This window comes from Synchiropus splendidus, chromosome 17 (assembly GCF_027744825.2).
Source record: "Synchiropus splendidus isolate RoL2022-P1 chromosome 17, RoL_Sspl_1.0, whole genome shotgun sequence".
Taxonomy (NCBI): domain Eukaryota; kingdom Metazoa; phylum Chordata; class Actinopteri; order Syngnathiformes; family Callionymidae; genus Synchiropus; species Synchiropus splendidus.
Window position 1 is genome coordinate 8,972,425 of NC_071350.1, and position 20,941 is coordinate 8,993,365.

A 20,941-nucleotide genomic window follows, 5' to 3' on the forward strand; every position below is an offset into this window, starting at 1 on the left:
GTCCCTCCCACCACCGGGGACAAGCATTATAAAGGAAATGATAAAGGAAATAAAGGACTGGTGGAGAGGCCGCACCTTCTCATAGTACTAAAGTTACAACCAGGTAACTACAATTTTCCTGTTGAGATCTATGACCTGTCACCGGTTCTGACCTTTATTCATACTGGTTGATCTTCACACCGCGACATTATAACCGAACTACAAACCCACTATATAAAGTCCATGGTGAATACAGAAGCGCAGTAACGCAATATCAACTGAGGTAAGCGAAGGGTGCGGTTAGTTCTCCTACCAGCAGATGGCGCTACTGTACTTCACCGTCATCGCTTTGCGCGTCACGTGACGGGCTGCGGCGCGCGGTGCACCTGCAGAGAGGGAGGGGGAGGAGGAGAGTCTGGATGCTCGAGCTGTGCGGTCGCTTTTCACTCCGCTCCCCAGAAGTTCTTCGACCAAGTTTCGCCGGAAAAGTCTTGGAATTACGCGGCCAAGGATGGGTCTTTCGGTAGCCGGGCGGTGCTGTGTACTCTTGGGCCTTTTTACAGGTGAGTTTGACGACGCGAATGGCCGTGGAGCTACTTTGAAGTCTCACAAAAACGGCGACGTTTGAGTCCCTGTGTGTGTGTGGTCAGTCATGTTCCGACCTCGCCGTCATCGAGAAGCGTCTTCTCCTCGCATTCGACTTTATTTAAGTGTTTATTTAAGCGAGTAGGTTTGGACTCGCGCTGTACTTTGTCATTTACGGCGGTTGTAAACGGCTGAATTGGTGGTAGCTGAGCTGAATACTTCGGAAGCAACTCCGACATTCAGACCGTCAAGTGGACCGACACCGTCCATGAACGTTACCGAGTATTGACTTCTAGTTCACATGCGACATAATTTGAATGTCTGTACAAACTGGGCATGTTTTTTTCATTGTCGTATGGCTCTAATGTGGTGTTTTTGAAAATCATAAACCATTCACCGGTCTGTATTAAACTGTTTTGTCCTTAATATTTGTGCATATGCTTTATATTTCTTCATGCTTGTCTTGTCAATGTCGTGTTTTCTTACATCCCTCCTGTGAATGTAGGAACAAGTGTCTACCAATGGTCACGTTTGTGTCCTTTAATCTGTTCTCTGCCTCTGTTGTGTGGTTCACTCCAACGCTAGACACGTGGTTCAAGGTTCATTCTTGGCCTGTATGAGCTGATCATTTTCAGCATCTTTTTCTCTCGGTTCCATTGTTGTAGTTCTGTGTTTTGGGTGTGTCAGTTAGGTGTCATGGAATTTACATTGAAACCAGCACCCGGCTCCTCCCACCTCAAACAATAATGTCCAAAGAAACAAAATGTTTTTTGGTTTCAATCGTCAGCAGTTGACGTCGACCAGACTACACTTGAAAATAATTCACTTGGAGATTGACGTCGACCCATGAATGAGTAGCACGTTTTAAAATGAGTTTCTGTTTAAGCTTGTTTTGCTGGTAGATAAACAAACCTGTGATGAGATTTCCATGTTTCAGCCCTACTGTTCTCACATGGAATATCAGTGAAATGAACACTAATTTTTTAAAAATATGTGAGAAAGAAACATGGCAGTTCTTCTCATGAATCCTCTCCCATTCAACAAACGCACGGTCACTATATTTGTTATTTGACCATGGTTTCTTTAATGACTCATTTGGTATCGCACGTCAATTCCTCATTACACAGGAGCATCTAGTGAGAACTTTGCTTTCAGTCTTCCACCACCTCTCACACTCCCTGTCAGAGCTAGGACTCTGGGTGTAACAAGGTCGAGACTCATTCTTTTTTTGTCTCATTATTCACATTGTTGGATACACTAGTTTAGGCTCATTACCATCTTAATGGTGACATGGCTCGTCATTTGGACGCCGTTCCACTTCAGCAGACAAGAACAGTAACTGCCAGAAATGTCGAATTCTACTGACAAGCACAATAATCTGCTGACCTCTTTGAAATAGCTAGAAAGATTTCTGCTCTGTTTCTTCTTTGCCCTATTTGTGAGTAATGTAATTGTTGGTGTGCCGTCAACACAAGACTTATAATCCCCAAACTGATGATGTGTTTATCTTGTTTATCGAATATATATTATGAATAAACATGTTTGGTTTGTTTTAATGGGTTTCTAACATTTCAGCGTTTTTAAAGAAGACAATTCAGACACTGAGAATAAGATATAGTGTGCATATTTATTTTGAACTAGTGTTACTTTTTAACAATGCAATTTGCCCACCTTGTTCCACCTCAGCTGGAGACTCCATTCGCCAAGCCTACATTTTGTGTCCATTTATTTATATAACAGTTATATGTTAATGTTCCATTTGTTGAAATGCAAACTAATACTGTTAAGCATTTCTTATCGCTGAAGATTGAACTAATGTTGACAATGACTTGCACTGTATTTACAGTGATCGATTGTTCATGACCTCATCCTTTTGAGAGATTTTGAGTCATAGACATCTTTGTTTTTCAGTTTTTCAGTGCAAGTATTGGTTATTCTAATTTAAAAACAAATCTAGCACTGTGCTGTTGTGACTAGTGCAAGAGGCCCGCTGAACCTCACCCTGGAATATGAGTGACTTGAAAGCTTAGTAGTTCAACTGAACTTGTTACTTTTGCCAGTTCTGGATAATAGTTGCGCAGTCTATGTTATGCTTATTTGGAAAACTAAAAAGTTTTGACCTGTGATACTTTAACAGGTAAAATCAAGTAGGAAGCCTGTTATAGTGTCACATCAGTGTCTCAACGTTCGTTTCAATGGCCAAATAATCATTGGAAATTGCTCAATGCTCACATATTTTGGTGGTGTTGCATTCAGGAGTAAAGCTCTTTTTCACTTCGATTGTATAGAGGGGAGGGGCTGAGTCATGACCACAAGAATAGATAGTCAGGTAGCTGGAATTCTCTTGTTTTTTTAACTGAAAGAGAGTAATTATTGAAGAGAACTCAAACTGCTCCAATGAAAACGTAATTGGCAGTGAATGGTTACTATTTTGTTTCACAAAAAAGGAGAAACTTGTTTGAATCTTTGCTTAGAAAATAGATATCATTATGGCATGGTAGATAAAATAGGATTATTTATCCCAGCTCTATTACTTAAGTATGGTGACCGCAGCTCATTCTTCAGTATACTGTCGGTAGTGTATTGGACCTCATCAGTAGTTTTCTTGTGTCTATACTGTAGCTCAAACATGTCTTCCTACATGAGTTTCACTGCGAGAGAAGACTGGTGAGAAAGGCAAATACTGATACTGAGCAGGCGCAGAAATCATTTACCTGATAAGTGAAGAGTGGAACCGCAGGCTGCGGCCTGGAGATGGTTGCTTAGTTACGTGAAAACAGATCCTGTGAGTGGATCCTTTGAGCTTCCCTCCCCCTTTGAGTTTTAGCTACTTTTATAGCTGAGTGCTTAAAATAACATGAATTATTCTGGTCGATTTGGCTTGGATTTGAATTTAATGATTTGTTGGAGCAACAGTTGGCCCCAGTTTTATGCTCCGCTTCAAACCGTTATAGAAACTAAAGAGGAGTTGCCCGCCATTGTCATTTGGGCCGGCGCAGACTTGAGGTCGCATTCGCTTGTCATGACCCAGCGGTCCATCGCCTCCCGTTGACTCGGACGTCTTCACCTCACCACACACACGTCCTTGAAAATCAACCATGAAGGTGTGGAATTGGATTACACTCCTGAGCACCGCTTTGTCCTTAGCAGTCTGGAGATGGTGACGACCACGCATGAATATTCACAGCCGAGGATGTTAATATTTTAGCATGCCTGCGGTGTCCAGGCCGATGCCAACTGCCACTCACCTATATTGAATTAGCAAGCTGTGATCCTGCCTTTTGCTTTGCCACATTACCCTAAATCCGTCCTCTTTTCCCTCCATTTCCTGCCCGAATTACTGAATGAACAAATTGCTGTCTGCAATAGAATGAGTGCAAATGATTGATAGTTGTGCTTCTTCCTCTGTGCTGTTAATGGCTGTGTATCCACTCTGTATTCAGAGCTCATTCTCATTTTCGCAGGTAGAGAATAAAACAGCTTTCTGGGCGGCTGCCAGGCGTCTCCAGGGATGATATATTGGCGAGATTTTACTTGAATTCCTCGGCTCAAAATCCAATGTTTCATTGGCGGATTGTGTGTTTTCTGACCTCTAGATCGCTGCTTTCACTTTTCACCACCCGGGTGAAGGAGGGTGGGAAGCAAATGGTTTTCAAATTATGATAAATTGAGATGCACTGATTCAATAAAAGGTACTGTGAGTTACTGTTACGATAAACACTGGGAATTGACCCACCTGCCTAATATTTTAATTATGCGTATAAAAGGATACAACGTGCGCTCTTAGATGAAGCAAAGTGCATGTACTTGTACTTCATTAATCATGAATGTTTTGCTTCGGCATGTGTTTTAGATGAATGGCTGCAACGCTTCGTAACTAGAGCCTTTCGATAACCTTTGAATTGATGAATGGCCCAAGAGAGAGAAATCTCGCACATTATGATTAAAATGCAGCAAAAGAGGTTGCGTATGATGGTGCAATAATTACCTTAATGTTCCCTGCTTCTTGTCCGATGTAGCTGGAATAGGCTCCGCCTCCTCCAGTGGCCCTGTTGCAGTAATAAGTAGAAGTTAATGAATGAATATTTTAAATCATGTGGTGAGACCACAGGACACAAATGGAACTAGATTCATTCCAGCTCTGTTCAGGAATGTCTGGAGATTGTCAAGGTATCTGTCTGAGGGAAATGGGGGAGGGGGCATCCAGGAATATACACTGTTGCATAACTGGGGTCATTTTTTTTCCAGTTCTGTAAGAAAATAATTTGATCTTGTCACATTTTGACAATGCGGCTGCAAAACAGAAAGAGGAGGGTATTGCACAAAATTCTAGACCTCCTCATGGAAGAGAAATGAGGAAAGGATTCTTGTCTCTTGTTGATCCTCTTTCATCACCTCTACAGTGAATCGCATTTGAATGTATTTCCTGTTGGTATATGAGGACCGTTTGTTTTCATTAATACCAGGTCCAAAGTTCCTCATACAGTTACAATGTTGAACTTACGTCGTTCATAGCTTCTGAGTCAGATCATCAATCAAATTCAAAAGTTGCAATCCATTTCCACGCTTACATGTAACCGGCGAGTTCAAACAAGGTCAGTGCAGTTCTGTATTTCCACGCTGTCGTGCACCCATCAGTCATCAGCCCCATGTCTGTGTCGCTAGGGTGATAAACACCCCAGAACCCCATTTGTCACGTCATCCAGCTATGCAGCACCGACGGTGCCCTCTACTCTAATAAGAAGTTATAGCTACTATTACAAATAAGCTGCTCTCACCGACGATGAGGCTTTTCATAGCTTGAATGAGACACTGTAAAAGATCACGTGCACACCTTTTCCGAAGTGCTGTATACGTGGAATTTCTCCTCAAGCATCTCACTGTGGATTCAGTACTTTGCCTAGACATTTGTTCAAATCCAGATCATTCCTTCTTGAAGGGGACTGCAAGGTCGGTGCAACTATTGGTGGCGAGGAACTAGTGAGACCCAGTGGTTGACCTCCTAATTTCAGTTATTGCCTCCCGAGAGGACACGTTTTTTGCCGATGTTTATCTGTTGTCTGTTAACAAAATAACTGAGAAGGTATGAATGAGTCACAACTATGGATTACAGTCTGGATCTTTCTTTTACTGCAGCTCAAGCCTGACCATCTTTGTAATTTGGCTTCTACTCCGGTTGAGTTATGTAACACAATTGGAATCTGCTGTCCCATTGATGACTCGTGCTTTGGACAAGCAATTATTTTTTGACAGCATTCAGGTGATTCACCTTACCACCGCCAGAATGAAGTTTTTGTAAGAGTGCGGACAGTGCTTTTCATTCTCCTGCCTGAAGGAGAAACGGTGTGACAGGACATCATGATTACACTGTTGTTACAGGATAATAGTCCTTTCCCTCCTCTGCTGTCAAAGTAAATAAAGGAAGAACAAATAATTTTAAATGAAAATCACAACATGGATGGAAGTGAAAGTCTTTTCTCATTGTATTTTTTTAGTGCAATGTGTGGCTTTCTGTTGTTGCTGAAATGGCAAAAAGTGTTACAGAACTGGCTTTTTTTTCAATAATATTTTGAAAATAAATGTTAACTATGGCTATGTGACACAATTGTTGCCAAATACAAAACATTGGTTTTGTAAAAGAGTCATTTGTGTGTTTGTGTAGAGTCTTATCACATTTCAGTATGTTTTTTAATTGCCTCAAGTAGTGTTGATTTTTGAAAATTATCATATTTGCCTTTAGTATCAATATTTTAAAAAGATGTTGAAATTACCAAGATTACACAAGACCTTGTAATGACATGTGATGCGTCAGAACTCATGGTATATCTGCATTTGTGAAGTGGCAGGACTAAGGTTCCTAATAGAATTTGAAATCATAAGAAAAATCGCTTTTGGTATAAGAAAAAACATCTCCCCACACACTTGTTTTCCTACTTGTTTTCTCAGTCCACAAATTTCCAAAATCTTTTCATTCCATTTGAGTACGTGAATGAAGCTTTGTGGAACATCCTGAACCCCTCCTTTCTCAAATTCAAGTATCTGACTTTCAGAGAAAACTGTCAGTTTTTCAGAAGCAGATAGTTTGAAGTACACATATATTCCATTTGGTATTTAAAGTTGTACAAATTGCAGAATACTGTAGAACACCGAACTGTCATCTTGATACATGTGTTGTGATGCATGTGGTGATGCTTCAGAGGCTGCATAGTCCAACCCAGTCCTGTGGTGGCCAATAGCAATGCAGGAATTGCTTTATCCTGCTTTGGTGCCAATCCTAACAATAAGACAAATACTGTAAAATAATTTGCAGATGACTATTTTCATCATTTTGCCTACGTCCAACATGCTTTTATTGTGTATTGAATTCCACATTGTATTGTACACTGTCAGTAATGCTGAGATAATGTCCAGTCTTGGAGTAACACAGTCAAATTATGGCTGGATGATTGTGATGTGTACCTTTGCGCTAAGCCTCACGCTCCAAGAACATTAGATTCAATTGTGTGTCCAATCTGTAGAAATATTCTGGCTATAGAAGATGGCAATAGAAGCAGAAGGCTGGATGAATTTCGGAAGGAGGAGGAGAAATGAAGCAGCTGTTGAGGGATCCATTTTTAGCACACCTCATTGAAAAACATTACACATTGTCGACATGGAATATGAGTGTAAAAAAAAAGCCAAATTAGTGTTGAGCTTCTTTCTTGATTCAGTCCCACTTGATTTGGTTCCCCATGGTGCTGACATTCAAGTCTGCCTTTTGATGTCTGGGTCTGATGTTTAATCATTATGTCACATTATGTCGCTATGCTAATAACTCCTGTCTACACGAAAAAGGCAAGAGACGACTGATCTTCGCCGGTGCTGGTTTTAAAATGTTCTTCAATGTTAATAAACTTATGACCAGACAAGATTGCCATGAACGAAGTATTTGAGCATCCTCATAAGTAGAAGCAGTGGACTAGGTGAAGTCCTAGAAGTGCCAGAGATCAGTTCCCAAATGTATCTGTGTTGTCGTAATCCTGTTATGAGAGGGTCAGTGGTCAGTCAAAATACGAATGCATGTGCAGATATACATAATGCCATCTCACCAACCCCACCAGGATTACACGTACACTTATGATGTGCCTTATTTTAAGCATTTCTGTCCTTGTCTGCAGCTCATTCTGAATAGGCGTAGCGATATTGCCAACAACTGACAATCCACCCCTCACTTCCAGAATGTACTTGCAGCTGCTCTTAAAGAAATCCCTCTCATCTATTTCTGAGTGTCTGCTGGGGAACTCTGCTTTATGAATGCAAAATGGTCAGGATGCATATTTTAACATATTTTAAAGGGCTGAATCAGTGTGAATGAAAGCCCCAAAGTTTCAAGAAGCGTTGGAATGTGAGATGATGTTTAATATTGTAATTGTTTGCAATATATTACAGTGTCACTGTGTTTAGCAAGAGTGTTAAGATGGTAATACAGAAGAAGGATCTCCTGGAGATTCTTAGAATTGACTGACACAAGCATTAATCTCTTCATTCAATCGCTTCAAACTTTTAGACTGGGATCTTTTTTGATGCTTCCAGTTTAGGATGTTGTATGATTTATAACCAGTTGTGTGTAGACTGTCTGGCTTTTCCTGGTGATAAAAAAAGTCTCCCTTTTGCCTTTCATGCACTTGACAGTCTAACTCTTGAGATTAATGTCCAGACATCTAGTCTTTGGGAACAGCTCATCCGCTCAGCTACATGATGCATCCCACACTGCCAGTCTTAGTCAGCAGCCGGGCTTGGAAAGACGACAATGAGCTGAAAATATGTGTGATTACCGCAGAACGCACATTATGGTGGAGCCATAAACACCAGTGCTAAGTTTTTAATAGGCAGGTATAAACTTGGCTGTGGTTGGTGGGTTCCTAGGAAACCAGCTGTTAACTGTCCTAATGGACTGTATGAATAATTCATAACACAAACACATCTATGTGGTTGGCTGACTCGCACTGAGTGGCCAGTAATTGGAATAGTAATCCCCTTCCTTTTCTCCAGGTCTCCGAGTATTTTCATGAGATGAGGTGGAAGCTCAGCTGCGCATTTAATCACTTTTTGAACTCGGCTTTACCTTGTTGGAGAGGGAGGATAAATATAGCCGGTGCTTTAGACGAGTCTAGCCGAGATGCATCAATCAAGGGGGAAGGATAAATGTTTTTACGTGTCATTGTTATTTATTGATGAGTGCTTTGTTTGGCGAAACACTGCACAATTCTCACCTGTATCTCCAGACAACCCAGTCTTCTAAACCACTACCAGCTCTTCTAAAGTCAACATAATCCAAGCAGTATTTTTCCCTACATTGGATTTGGTAACTGATGTTTTTATTGCGTTCATGCTACTACAAAAAAAGATACAAATACTTAAGCGAACCAAGATGGTTCAGAAAAACAAATTCTTCAGCATCTGAGATCAAGATTTTTCTTTAGAGTCAAGAGGGAGCTTTCTTGTTTGGCAGGATTCATGCTGAAGCACTTGAGCACCAAACACCAGCTGGCTGACCTTGAGGAAGGCGTTGCGCAGTGTGCTGTTTTTTTCACCATTTTAATTAAATACATTAACAGAGAAATGTTTGATAACCTGACTGTAGTGAAGACAGTATCTCCTTTGTAGTTATTCGTTTCCCTGTCAAGGCTATGTTCACGGCATGAGATTGTACTGATGTGCATTCAACACTGATAATCACTCAATGGTGTCAACACTGGCTCTGTTGTTAGTTTCGCATGTATTTTCACTACGATGAAAATGAGTGTCTGTCTGACTGGTAATATTGTTTATTCTGAAAACAAACCTGTCCATCCTGTCCGTCAGGAAATATGACCCCAGTGCTTCTAAAGATTCAGAGAAATGTCTTATGTCCTGTTCTCAAACATGTTTGAAATTTGATATTTTTTCCGCAAATTAAACAATGTTATTCATATTCCAAAGAGTGTGTTACCTAGACAACTCCAATTTTGAAGTATTGGAATATGATGTCTGTTTTTTTTTTTTTTTTTGTGATGTATAAAATGTAACGGAAACGGCTGTAAATCATGCTTCTTCACACTTAATCGCACATGTAAGATCCTCCTTTAGTCAGAGCCACAGAGAACCTTTCCAGGCTTATCTAGCTGTTCAGTAGAAATATCACATCTTCTCCTCCTTTATGTAGTAATTTCATGCTCTACATGCCATTTAATGTGGCAGTACTGAGGAAGCTATTAATGTTCTCCAAGGGAATACATATCCAATTTGCTGCCTGACATTTTCTAACGTATGTGCCGTTTGTTGATAAGGATCTTATTAGTGGAGTGTAAATGTGGGGTCGTATCAGCCGACAGTTGAACTCCCAAACGCAAGCAGGGCTGCATCTTTAATAGCTGATTAGATTCATCTTCACCACCCTGACACACAACATATTTTCATGTTTGAGAATCCTTGTAAAAAGCACTTGGTCCAGGTCTTTGATGGCTAGAAAATATTGGATTACCACTTAGCGCGCGATGACAAAACTAGCAAGTTATTTTTAACATTCCCAATTGCAGCTTGTCACTTAACATTGCATGTAGAGTGGTGGTTTTGAGCTTCATCCTCATGTCTGGGCTGCGCTCGGGGCATGAATAAATCCAGCACTCTTGGTTAAGCCCTAACAACAGCTGACAGTCCTCGCCTGTGGCTTCCTGCAGGGCTCAACACCCAGGTGTGTTAACTACACCTGCCTGCGAGAAGGTCTGAGTGGAGAGGCAACTTTATATTATCAGTCTCACTGCTTTTGCAGAGATGAAGGGAGCGAGGCAGGAAGAGGAGGGAAAGGCTTATCCATCGTGTTATCTTTTAACAACAGTGTTATCATGATGTCCTGTTGAACAGTCTCCCCTTCAAGCGGCAGACTGAAGAACGCTGTCTGCATTTTTACAAAAACTTCATCCTGGCTGGCGGGTGGGGAAGAGTTGTTGCTCCAGGAAACGAGTAAATGTAAAGACACATCTTGTGCAACTTTTTTGAAGTTTGCATGCATATGGATAGATTTGCAACCACTTATGAATGTCAAGACTAGAATTTTTGTCTTGTGAGTTCACTTCATTATTGGAGGTTTTCACAATGTTTAGCTCATTTTTGTAGAAGAAAAAGCAAAACCACACCAGAAACTTGTATTAAATATCTGTAAACCTCTGATGCAAATAAGACCTGGGGGATTTCCAGATGACCACCAGAGAAAAACTGGGGGAGGAGATGGCGCATTCTTCGCCTGGTACTGGACCTTAAATTAATGACTTGGGGAGGGAATTTATAACTGATTCAGACATTTTTATCTGTAGAAAAACATGATGGTACACAGTGTTTGTTCTCTGCAGGATTTGGTCTTTCTCACTGAAAGTGTAACATGATGATAGTCAGTTCTAATCACTGCTATCATCTGTTAGCTTTGTTTTGTTCTGTGCTGGTTTCTATTTACCTAAAGAGAAAGCACTCAACAACTTAATGTATATTAGATATGTCTTGAAATTCCCCAAAATCTGAGGCATTAGTGTACCCAGTCAAGTGCTTGAGTAAGTTATTATTAATACTCGACACGGTTTTGTGATGTGACTCATTCAACACATCAATATTATAAATAAGCAATGCCATGTATAGTTTTAAAACTAATTTCTGAGCTGAAATGATTGCATTATTGCATTTACATTTGCGTGAGTCAGACCAGCACGAAGCCGTGGCTTTTTGTGGACCTTTTCTCACTAAGGCCCGGAGAACACATACGCAGAATTTGCTTAGGGCACAGGCCTACTAATTTTAGACTACAACCTGAAGGCAAAATGGTGTGAGCGAGACACCACATCTGACCACATCCAGTAAAAAAAAAAACAAAAAAAAAAAACTGCTGACCAACTTGCTTATTTCTGAGCCAAACCTAAACTTACTTTCAAGATAATTTCAAATCAGTTGAACTAAAATAATACACATTGTAGCAGTGCTGAATATACTGTTGCTGCCACAGCATCTTTCCGCGCTTTAATGGTCCTGTAAAAACACAATTCACTGGATTCATTTCACAGGAAGCTAAATCCATTTGAACAAGTTGCTGTTTCAGTAGAATCTGTTTTTTTAGGAACGATGATGCAGACTAAACGGCCAAAATCATAGTCAAATGATATTATTCTAATTGCAAACTATTGCTCATAACTCGCTGTAATTGCTACCTATTTCTTTCCATGCTATTGTTAATTTTGCATTTGCCATTATTGAAGTTCACGTAAAACAGAAAATTGTAATTAAAATGTTGAACTTTAGTTTTCAATATCTTTTCCTTAGACTGGTCATAGATCATCTCACAAAAGTGGGAAACATAAGAAACTCAATTATCATGACTTCTTTTCAGACCCTTATCAAAGAATAATGGTTATTTTAGTTCTCCATCTCTGTCACAGAAACATTATTAGTTGCCTATGTTTGACTCTGATTCTCAGTGCCTGCTAGAATATTGCAAATGAACATTGTGTGCTATTTTGTCATTTTTCAAGCTCGAGAGGTTGTACGACTGCTCTTTAGACTGAAAGGAACTCTGTGTCGGTGGGGCTGAAGAAAGTGCTTCTCCTCGATCACCAATACTGTCCTCTGAAAACAGTCGGCATGGTGCCTTGGCCAGGACAAAGACCCACTTTGAGGTGCTGATTAGGGTCTGGTGCTATCTATCTGACTAAGTATTTGTTTGGGGGGATGGGCATTGTATGGGCAGTGGTGAAACTTTTTAAGAAAAGAAACCTGTGTCAACTGTCCCAGACTGTGACAATGCTTCTCAGAATTGGGTGTAATGGAATTGCCTGTAACAGTTTTGTATCCAAGCTTAGGCTTATCTACAGGGACTTGTCAATACTTCACACAAGTGGATGGATCTGAGCAACATTTGTGGGTGTGTTTTGATCAAAGTTTAGGAGTGAAGAGAGAGTGAAAACGGCTTCCAGTCGAGGAGACGAGGGAGGGTGCAGTTGCTGTACATAGTGATGTCAAAGTTGAATATTTCATTTTGAAAATTCTGGCCCCTAAAGGTTTAAGTCATTGGAGATATACATTAAGTCTCCCATTGAACCTTGGTTAGTGTTGGCTGCATGACACTTATGTGTTATGAGATTTAAAAACATCTCACAGTTTTAAGAGAAGCTGGTGTTCTGTTGTTTTTCTTTTTAATTTATAGTGGGGAGAAATGCAACTACAAAATCTTATGTCTATTAATATTGTGTACAAGTCTATATTTGTATACAATATTAATGGACATAAGCTATTGTGGGTGCACGGGGTGCTCAGATAATATAATAGACAATTTACATATTTTTACTCGTATGAAAGAGTGACAGATAGCATACACAGTGGTCTATTTATAATTGTTTTATGGTTGTTTTAATTACTAGTTGAAAAGAAAGATGTGAGACCATCACTATTTCTGTACTTGTTGTCACAGAATAATACTGTGTGACTGTGTTAAGAAATATACCTTTTTTTCAGGTAAGTCTCTAGAAGTAACATCCGACTTACGACTGGGTTCGGTTCCGACCAACCGGTCGTAAGTCAGATTAATAATAGCCGACACGAGGGTTATAGGTACTACTGTAGTGGTAGATCACTGTGTGAGAGTGAGATGCTGCCGTTTCTGTTGTGTGCAATGCTGACTGGCTGCCATAATCGTCGTACGCGTTTACGGCTGCTGCATGCTGCGGTGCCATACATTGAATAAGAAATTAAAAAAGCATCTGCTGGCTGTGGTCGTAAGTACAGGTGGACGTAAGTCGAGCAGGTCGTACGTCGGATGTTACTTATATTTGTATTTAAAAACTAGAGACTGTACACTACAGACCCAGTCTACTGTGGGAAAATGTTGTGATAAATTAGCATGTTTGCTAGGCTTGGCTCATGGCCTCACCTAAGGGTTACTGGGTAAATAAGAGTTCTAGTATGCTACCGTGTGTTAACTAGGTCAATCATTAGTTCTGGCACGCTATGTTTTTTGTGCCTTCTTTGCTAATCTAATGTATTGTAATGATGAGATCTCAAGAGTAGAGCCAAGATCACTTAGGGTAAGAGTACTGGACAGTGTCCGAGACAATTCATTGTTGGAAGGTCAGTCCGTGTTTTAAGTCTTTTAACTGTTAAATAACTCTTAAATAACATGTTTTTCTTCGGGGAAAGAAAGTGTTCACATTTGTGAATTTAATTACCCGCACCACACCGGCCGATGAGCTATATAGTTCGACATTGAATTAATTGTGCAACATAGTAACCTGCCACGTTAATTAAATCGGATGCCTCCTCTAGACCGGAGAAGCTGTTGACAGATGGCGCGCACTGTAAGTGCGGCAGTGTCGGTCTCACTTTATTAATCATCATTAATGAAAATGTTTGTGTAAATGAAATCATTGTTTGTGAGACTCCTTTAAACAAGGGTGTCATCAAATCATTTAAGAATTATAGCAATTAGCACGTGTAAATATTGAGATGTAAATATGAGTTGCTTATGAAGTGCCGCAACTTCCACAATCTGTCAAAATGATTCCTCACAGTTTATTAAAATTACATTTTATCCAGATGTCCTTTCTCGGTGCATTTTGGGACTCCGTTTTTAAGTTTGAAATCTATGAAAATTGGCCACTTGTGGACGACGCCACAAGAATTTAGCAACATTATACCCATGTTATCCGAGTGGCTAGGTGGACAAAATGACATAATTGCTGCTGCTCTCCCTATTTCAAATTAGTGGCTGCTTGCTATTTTTAAAACCTCATCCACCATGAATTGATACTTAAAATGAAAATATTCGATCATCTAAGCTTCCCTTTAGTAGTTTGTCAAATAACCCAGATTTCATATGGAGAGATGTTTTCTATAAATCCACACCCAAACCTTTTTCCCTCTCATCTGTTTAGCTTCTGAAAATATTCAAACTATACTTACTTCCATTTAAGCCTCCGCATTTGCTTGAGAAGGCTTATTTTCAGCACCATTGTGTTTCCCAACTGCAACCATTTAATTTCCTCCTGCATGCCTGTATTGGCACATTCGCATCCTATTCCCCGAGGATGTTTTCAGGTTGCTCTCTCTGCTGCTCCATTGACTGGCGCCGTGCCTACCGCCTCAAAAGTACAACCCACCCGTCTGTTGTACAACTAATCTTCTGTGAATCGTCGAGATACTGGGCATCTATTAAATCTGTGTCAAAGTATCATGTAAATAATATGTTAATAGGAATCTTCGCTGGAGCTACTAATTGGGGGGAGCGACTGTGAATGTTGGGGTTTGTGGTATGATTTTTATTTTATTTATGTTCTCTTGCAGGTAAGGTTATTGATCTGTACACTTAATAGAAGTAAACAATTTATTAATTTTTATTGCCTCAAAATTTCAGTTGCAGAAATGAGGGAAAATGGTGCAGTAATCCACTGGACGGCATTTCATTTCATATCAGTGTGTGTAAATACAAATGTAGATTTTCCACAACATTCCGACAGCTAACCTACACAATACAAATTAAGCTCATGTGCACTCAGGATTGTTTATACATGAATACATGGATTACCAGTAAGACCAGGCTTTCATGAATGTAGTAATTAAATCAGAAATTCTGCTTCTCTTCCAGCCTGTGTGCAAGGGTGGATACATGTAGCTATTGGCTGCTGTTCCCACTAATGACATTAAAATTCTCCCCGCAGGCCTTTCTAAAAGCTGTCAAATGCTCAGATGGCCAAGTAAAAGGCCCTGTCATCCGTCAACCCTTCATCTTTTAATGTTCAATTATGTCAAAACAGCCTTTAGGTCACACTCAGTGGAAATTGACGGTTGCTCCGTGTAGCAAATGGAGCTTTCAGGCTACATTACAGCACAATCGACATGGTTCAACAGGCACAGACCCCTGCAACACTAAATAAACCACAGCAAAACTCACTCTTGGGGCAGCACATCGCTTCAAATTCAATAGTTCCAGTGGGGGCAGTGGGGCGAGTATTCAAAGCCGTCTTTCTAAGCAGTTACCAATTCATGAAGTTATCTTCTGCCGCTGAAGAGATAATTGATCACAGGGGATCGGCTTGACTGTTTGTGATGCGAAGTGCCTGTGCCATTTCATTTGTTCGTTCTCGAGCCCCCCGACTGCAGTTTTAGGATAATGAATCACTAATGTGCATCCCACCATCATTTCCGATTCGACAAACTGCACTACGCTCATCCGAGGTTGTTTGTCTGCCTCTGACTTGGATGCTGCTGAAGGCTAAAATGGATTCCATCGTTTCACATGCTCCTATATGGCATCCAAGTCTGGCTCTATGTGGTTGCTGTGAAAATATCTCAGATATGTAACACTGATTTCTGCCTTTATTTTGGGATTAGGAAAGGGAATACTGTATATTGACCTGAACATGGACAAATCCCTTTGGAATCTCATGTATGATCATATTGGGATTTAACTTGTTGCAGTTGATGGTTCCAAAAATAGCGACTGAGCTCATCACTGGTCATAAGACCTCATGATCCTCTTTTAGGACCTTTGTTTCATCAAGTACATGGGTTTTGCTTCTTTGCCCCTGCTTTACCTCGTGTCACCTACTTAAGTTTTTGCTCTATCATAGTTCATGGTTATGCTCAATTTGCTATGCTCTGCATGCATATGTACATATTTCAGTGTTCTGTTTGAACAAATGTGTTTTGGAAATCTGTTTTCTTTGCTGTTTTACAAATTCCCTGATACCAGTGCAAGTTCATGAAGTGTCACACTATTAGTTCTGGACAGTTATTATGGATGTTTTCCTCCTACTATTTGTGTAGCACTTTATTACTTCATACTGCTCCCTGTTTCTCTGTAAGCATGGTGTGGTATTGTTGTATTGGTGGTGTAATGTCGACTCAGGTTTCTAGTTTCCTATACCTAGGCCTGACCTAGTGGATAACATCACAAGGATAAAAATAATAAAAGCTTCATTGGCCCTCTGTTTGTTCTAATTGACAATGTGGTGGCTTTCGAGTGATAAGTTTGTTTTAACTTTTCATTAACCTCTGGCCTGTCTTCCAAATCCTTCTCTCCCTTGTTACCTCCCTCCCTGTATATCTAGTGCTCCCTTTCTTTTTTTCTTTCATGCCGTCTCTTAAGCACCACAGCAACCTTCTCCGAAGAATTGGTTGCCAGGAGACAGGATTCGCTCCCTATTGTATGCCGACAAAGGTGGAGGGGGTGGGCTCTGAGGGTTACAATCAGTAGGACTGGGGAGAATTGGAGGCCCTGGGGGACTGGCACTGACAATCACGGGTGTGTAGAGAGGAGCTGGACTGGGTGGGAGGGAAATAGTTGTGGGAATGGGTGGGGGGTTCAGTGTTGGTGAATGAGTGTATAGTATTTGGAGTAAAGGGTGGAGCATGCTGACACTCTAAATTCCTGCTGTTCATTCTCCAACTCCCAGATAGCAAACTCTGAAGTGCTGTGTCAGTAGTGCGTACCAGAGGGAAAGAGACGCTTATCAGAGACACAAAGAGACACAGGCAGCCATGAATAGTTATTAAGATAGACTTTCTAATTAGCCGTCATGCTCTCCCTCCATCGCTTAACTCCCTCTGTACACGACACTACACACACACACTGGCGCTGTCCGTGTCGTATTCTTCCTCAGACAGTTGGGAGACCGTCCAAAGGCTGTTTTGTTTTTAACTGGCAAACTGGAGTACATTCACTGCTGTCTATTTTTCTAAATTGCTTCCTTTCCATGAACTTTTAAAAAACATTTTCCATCAGCAGCCAATTATTCCTTCGAGGACGTGTTCTGTTTTTCCTTCACTCCAGTGTTATCTCTGTAAATAACCTGTCGCTATATTGGCTTCTTTCTACTGTCATGAGACTTTGACCGTAGTTGTTTTGTTTCCGCCCCATGAGAGTGTCTCAAAATAGTTATTGATTAACACCGCAGGCTGATTTTACATTTACATTTTGGAGGGAGTTGACAACAACCTGTTGGAGGAACAGACAATTTTGGCTGATCAGTTCATGCAGAAATATTCATTACAGACTGACTTTTATGATCACGAAAGTAAATGTGTGTGCGTGCGAGTGAGCATGTGATGTTGGCACAAAAACATTTGTTACCGCAAATATTTGTTGTCTCAGTTACTTGCTTGTATTAAGGAAATGCATAAACTTTGTTTATAAGGGCTGTAGAATCTGAATAGCGGAAGAGCATTTTCCTCATTGTGGAAGCAAATGCCAGGGTTTGTACCCTTCAGGATGTGTTGTGTGTTTTATTTAGCCACTTATCGTTTAAGCAAGGCTGTAAAGATTATTTCTGGCAGCCATTCAGAGCAGTGTGCAGTTGCTTGCGCAGTGGCCCTTTATGTTGACACAAGTGCTACTCCCACAACTTAATTATTCTCTCTGCTGAAGAGCAGCTCTATCTGTCTTTATACACTGAATGTATGAAGAAAATTGGATTCCGATTTGGTACCTGCTGTTTTTATTTTTTAACCAAAATATTCTATGTAGCTTGCACTCTAAAATCATAGCAATTTTTAAACCAACACTAACAAATCTGTACTATATCATACTCTTGAATCGATTTCATAAGCACAAATTGGGTTTTTGTTTTTCCACCACATTTTTTGACGGTTTTCATCCTTCTGCTTCGTTGCACTTTTCAGATTTGTTGTCGTTTTGTACCGACGCAAATGATCTGATTTGCATTTTCTACAGTTGCTCCACTGGGCTTCATGCTGGCAGTCGCTGGATTTAACAGACTTGTGCATTCCAGTGTGTTGGCTGAGTGTGGAATCGACTATTACAACCATTGTGTCTATGTTGCTCAGCCTTAGTGCATCTGTCACCCTTTTATTTACAGGCAGATCACACTTTAGATGAAATGGCAATTTTTTTTCCTGCTGGGTGCAAGTCAATAAAGCATCCTCAGGATAAAGTGTAATTTAAACAAATGCTGCCTGTAGCCTCCGTGATTTGGCATTGATTTAACAGGTACATCCGGCAGTCTCCTTTATTACCTGTCGAAGAAATCCGTCACTGTGATAAAGTGCTTTTCTTTTTCCCTCTGAGAATACAATTTCCTCTCCAAGAAGAATGCCCTGGATTCTTTAAGTGCTTGATAGTTTGACTTTGTGTTCCATCACCATTATGCCAACCTGTGTGCATTCGACAGTGATGGACACATATCTGGCGTTTCCCTACATTGTTTGGCCTTACGCTTGCTGAAGGCGATGGATCGCTCCCATCAAGAGGCGTCTGTCAACGTCTGCGAGCTGAAACTACCAGCTGGCTCGTCAAGTAAAGCTGCGCCTGTGCTTTGCCACCATATGAAATGCTTACAGGCTTTGAGCTTCAACAATATTTGGTGTGACTGAGAACGACTCTCTTATCTATAAGCTTGCATGGTTTATTTTCCATTGTGGTACAAAAGAGACGTTAGTCAGAAAAGTAGCTGATGGACTTCAAGCTCAAATCTTTGTTTTAATATCTCAGCAGTGTGGCTTGTATTCTGTATTAAAAAGTCTGTTTATCAAATTGACATTGAGCGTGTCCTCTGGAAGATTTTTTCTGAAAGTTGGTAAAAAAAATGAAGTGAGTGTCCCCGTTCATGTCTGCCACCTGCTGCGCTGTCAAATTAATAAAACCGAGCTAGTGGTCAGGTGGGCTTCTGGACAGATTGTGTGCAGGTTTGTGTGGCTCCCGAGGCTTTTTAAAGGGTGAGTGCGGTGAGTCACAGTGTTTAAGTATAGGCTTCTTTTGCCAGGTGATGTTTGCACCACTAATTTGACTATTTTAAGCCAGTGTGGGGCCAATGATGGAGAAACAGTTTGTGTGTGATCATGAACTGATCTCCTATTCTTCTCATTTTCAAACCAATGATCTGTGAACCGGGTTGTAGAGGGGTCGACAATTTCCCGAAAGCTTCCTGTAAATTTTTTTTGGGAAATTAAGCTTGAAAATTTTGGAAATGATCTTTCCATGTAAACTTAGGGAATGAACATGTAAATCAGGAAAAGAGGCGAAGTGAATATGTTTAGAAAGAAATGTGGTTTCTTTTGGCTCATGAGCCAGCTGAGCCATGATGAGGTTGAAAAGCGTACAACATGTACATAACAACTTCACACGTATAAAGAGGCAGACTGATGCTTCGTGATTTTGTTGAACATGTTGCCATTCATGGATTGTTTCTTCCTCCTCATGTGAGACACACACACGGCAAGACGGGGTTTATTATGTATAGTACATAAAAGTATAAGGGTGGGTAAAAAAATCGATTCAATAAATTGCTATTCTACATTCCCCAATTCAGTTTCGATTCAGCCAATACTCTGAATCAATTCACCCCCTGGCTGGTAAGGGCAACATGCGTGTGATTTCCATTTAATGGAGGGAAGTTGCGCATGATCAAATAACACGACACCGAAGAAGCTGGGAGACTTTGGTAATGTTTGAAATGTTATGCTTTTAGCATGTTTTCAGCCTTCATGGTGCCTCTGAGGTTAATCGAAAGAATGTTCTTGACAGTATGCGTTGTTGTAGTAAACAAATGCTTGCATGAGGAAAAGCATTATTGGCCACTCTTGTGTTCATAAAATCCTCTATTAAATTGCATTTGGAACAGTTACAAAAGGTGTGATTAATTTGCCATTTACCATCAGTTAACTCGGCTGTAGTGTGATTGAAAAGACGTGAATTGATCGGATCGCAACCTAAAGAATCCAAATTGAATTGTGAGTTTCTCGACAATATTTAGTCCTAGCAAAGTACATTCTCTGCATCAGTGTTAGCTTTAGAATGCTAGTAAGAAAAGACATGAGCAGAAATGTTACCGTACTGAAACATGTTCAACGCCTACTTCACACCATCCTTTTATGCTAAAGGCTTTCTGTCAGTTTGGAAATAATAGACGTGAAACAAATCAGTTGGTGTGTTACAGTGAGCACCATGTAGTGGTTCTTTTGTGGAGTGGTTTCATGATTTTTAAGCTCACACATCACCCTTATTTCACCCTCCTGCTGACTGGAAGGTGGATGACTGTCAGAAGGATTTTAATGTGTCGAGGCAGCATGTGACAACTCGTTCTCTGTGGACTGTGTATTTTTTTCCTCAGGATTTAAATCTCTTATTGAATAGAGAATTATGGCCCAGTTGATGTCACTAGGAATTTATTTTGGCTCGAAGAATAAACGCTTCAGCGCCTGCACGAGGTTGACAATGGTTGATTATTACCATTGCTGTTTCCCTGAAATGTGTTTCTTTTAAACTTAAGATGGAGCTACACTTCCTTTAACAATAGTTGATTGTGTTGGCTTAGTTCTAAACAGTATAACTGAAAGACAAATGCTGTATTAAAGAAAGGATTGGATAGAA

General features: G+C 40.4%; 1 protein-coding gene across 1 annotated transcript in view; it reads left to right on the forward strand.

The window, feature by feature from the left end:
* The first annotated feature begins 387 nt into the window (after nt 1–387).
* Nucleotides 388–20,941, forward strand: part of cxadr (CXADR Ig-like cell adhesion molecule) — a 36,725-nt gene continuing 16,171 nt past the window's right edge. Inside the window, exon 1 of the mRNA XM_053846354.1 lies at nt 388–542. Coding sequence (XP_053702329.1) covers nt 491–542 — 52 coding nt within the window. The 5' untranslated portion in view covers nt 388–490. The remainder of the gene's footprint in view (nt 543–20,941) is intronic.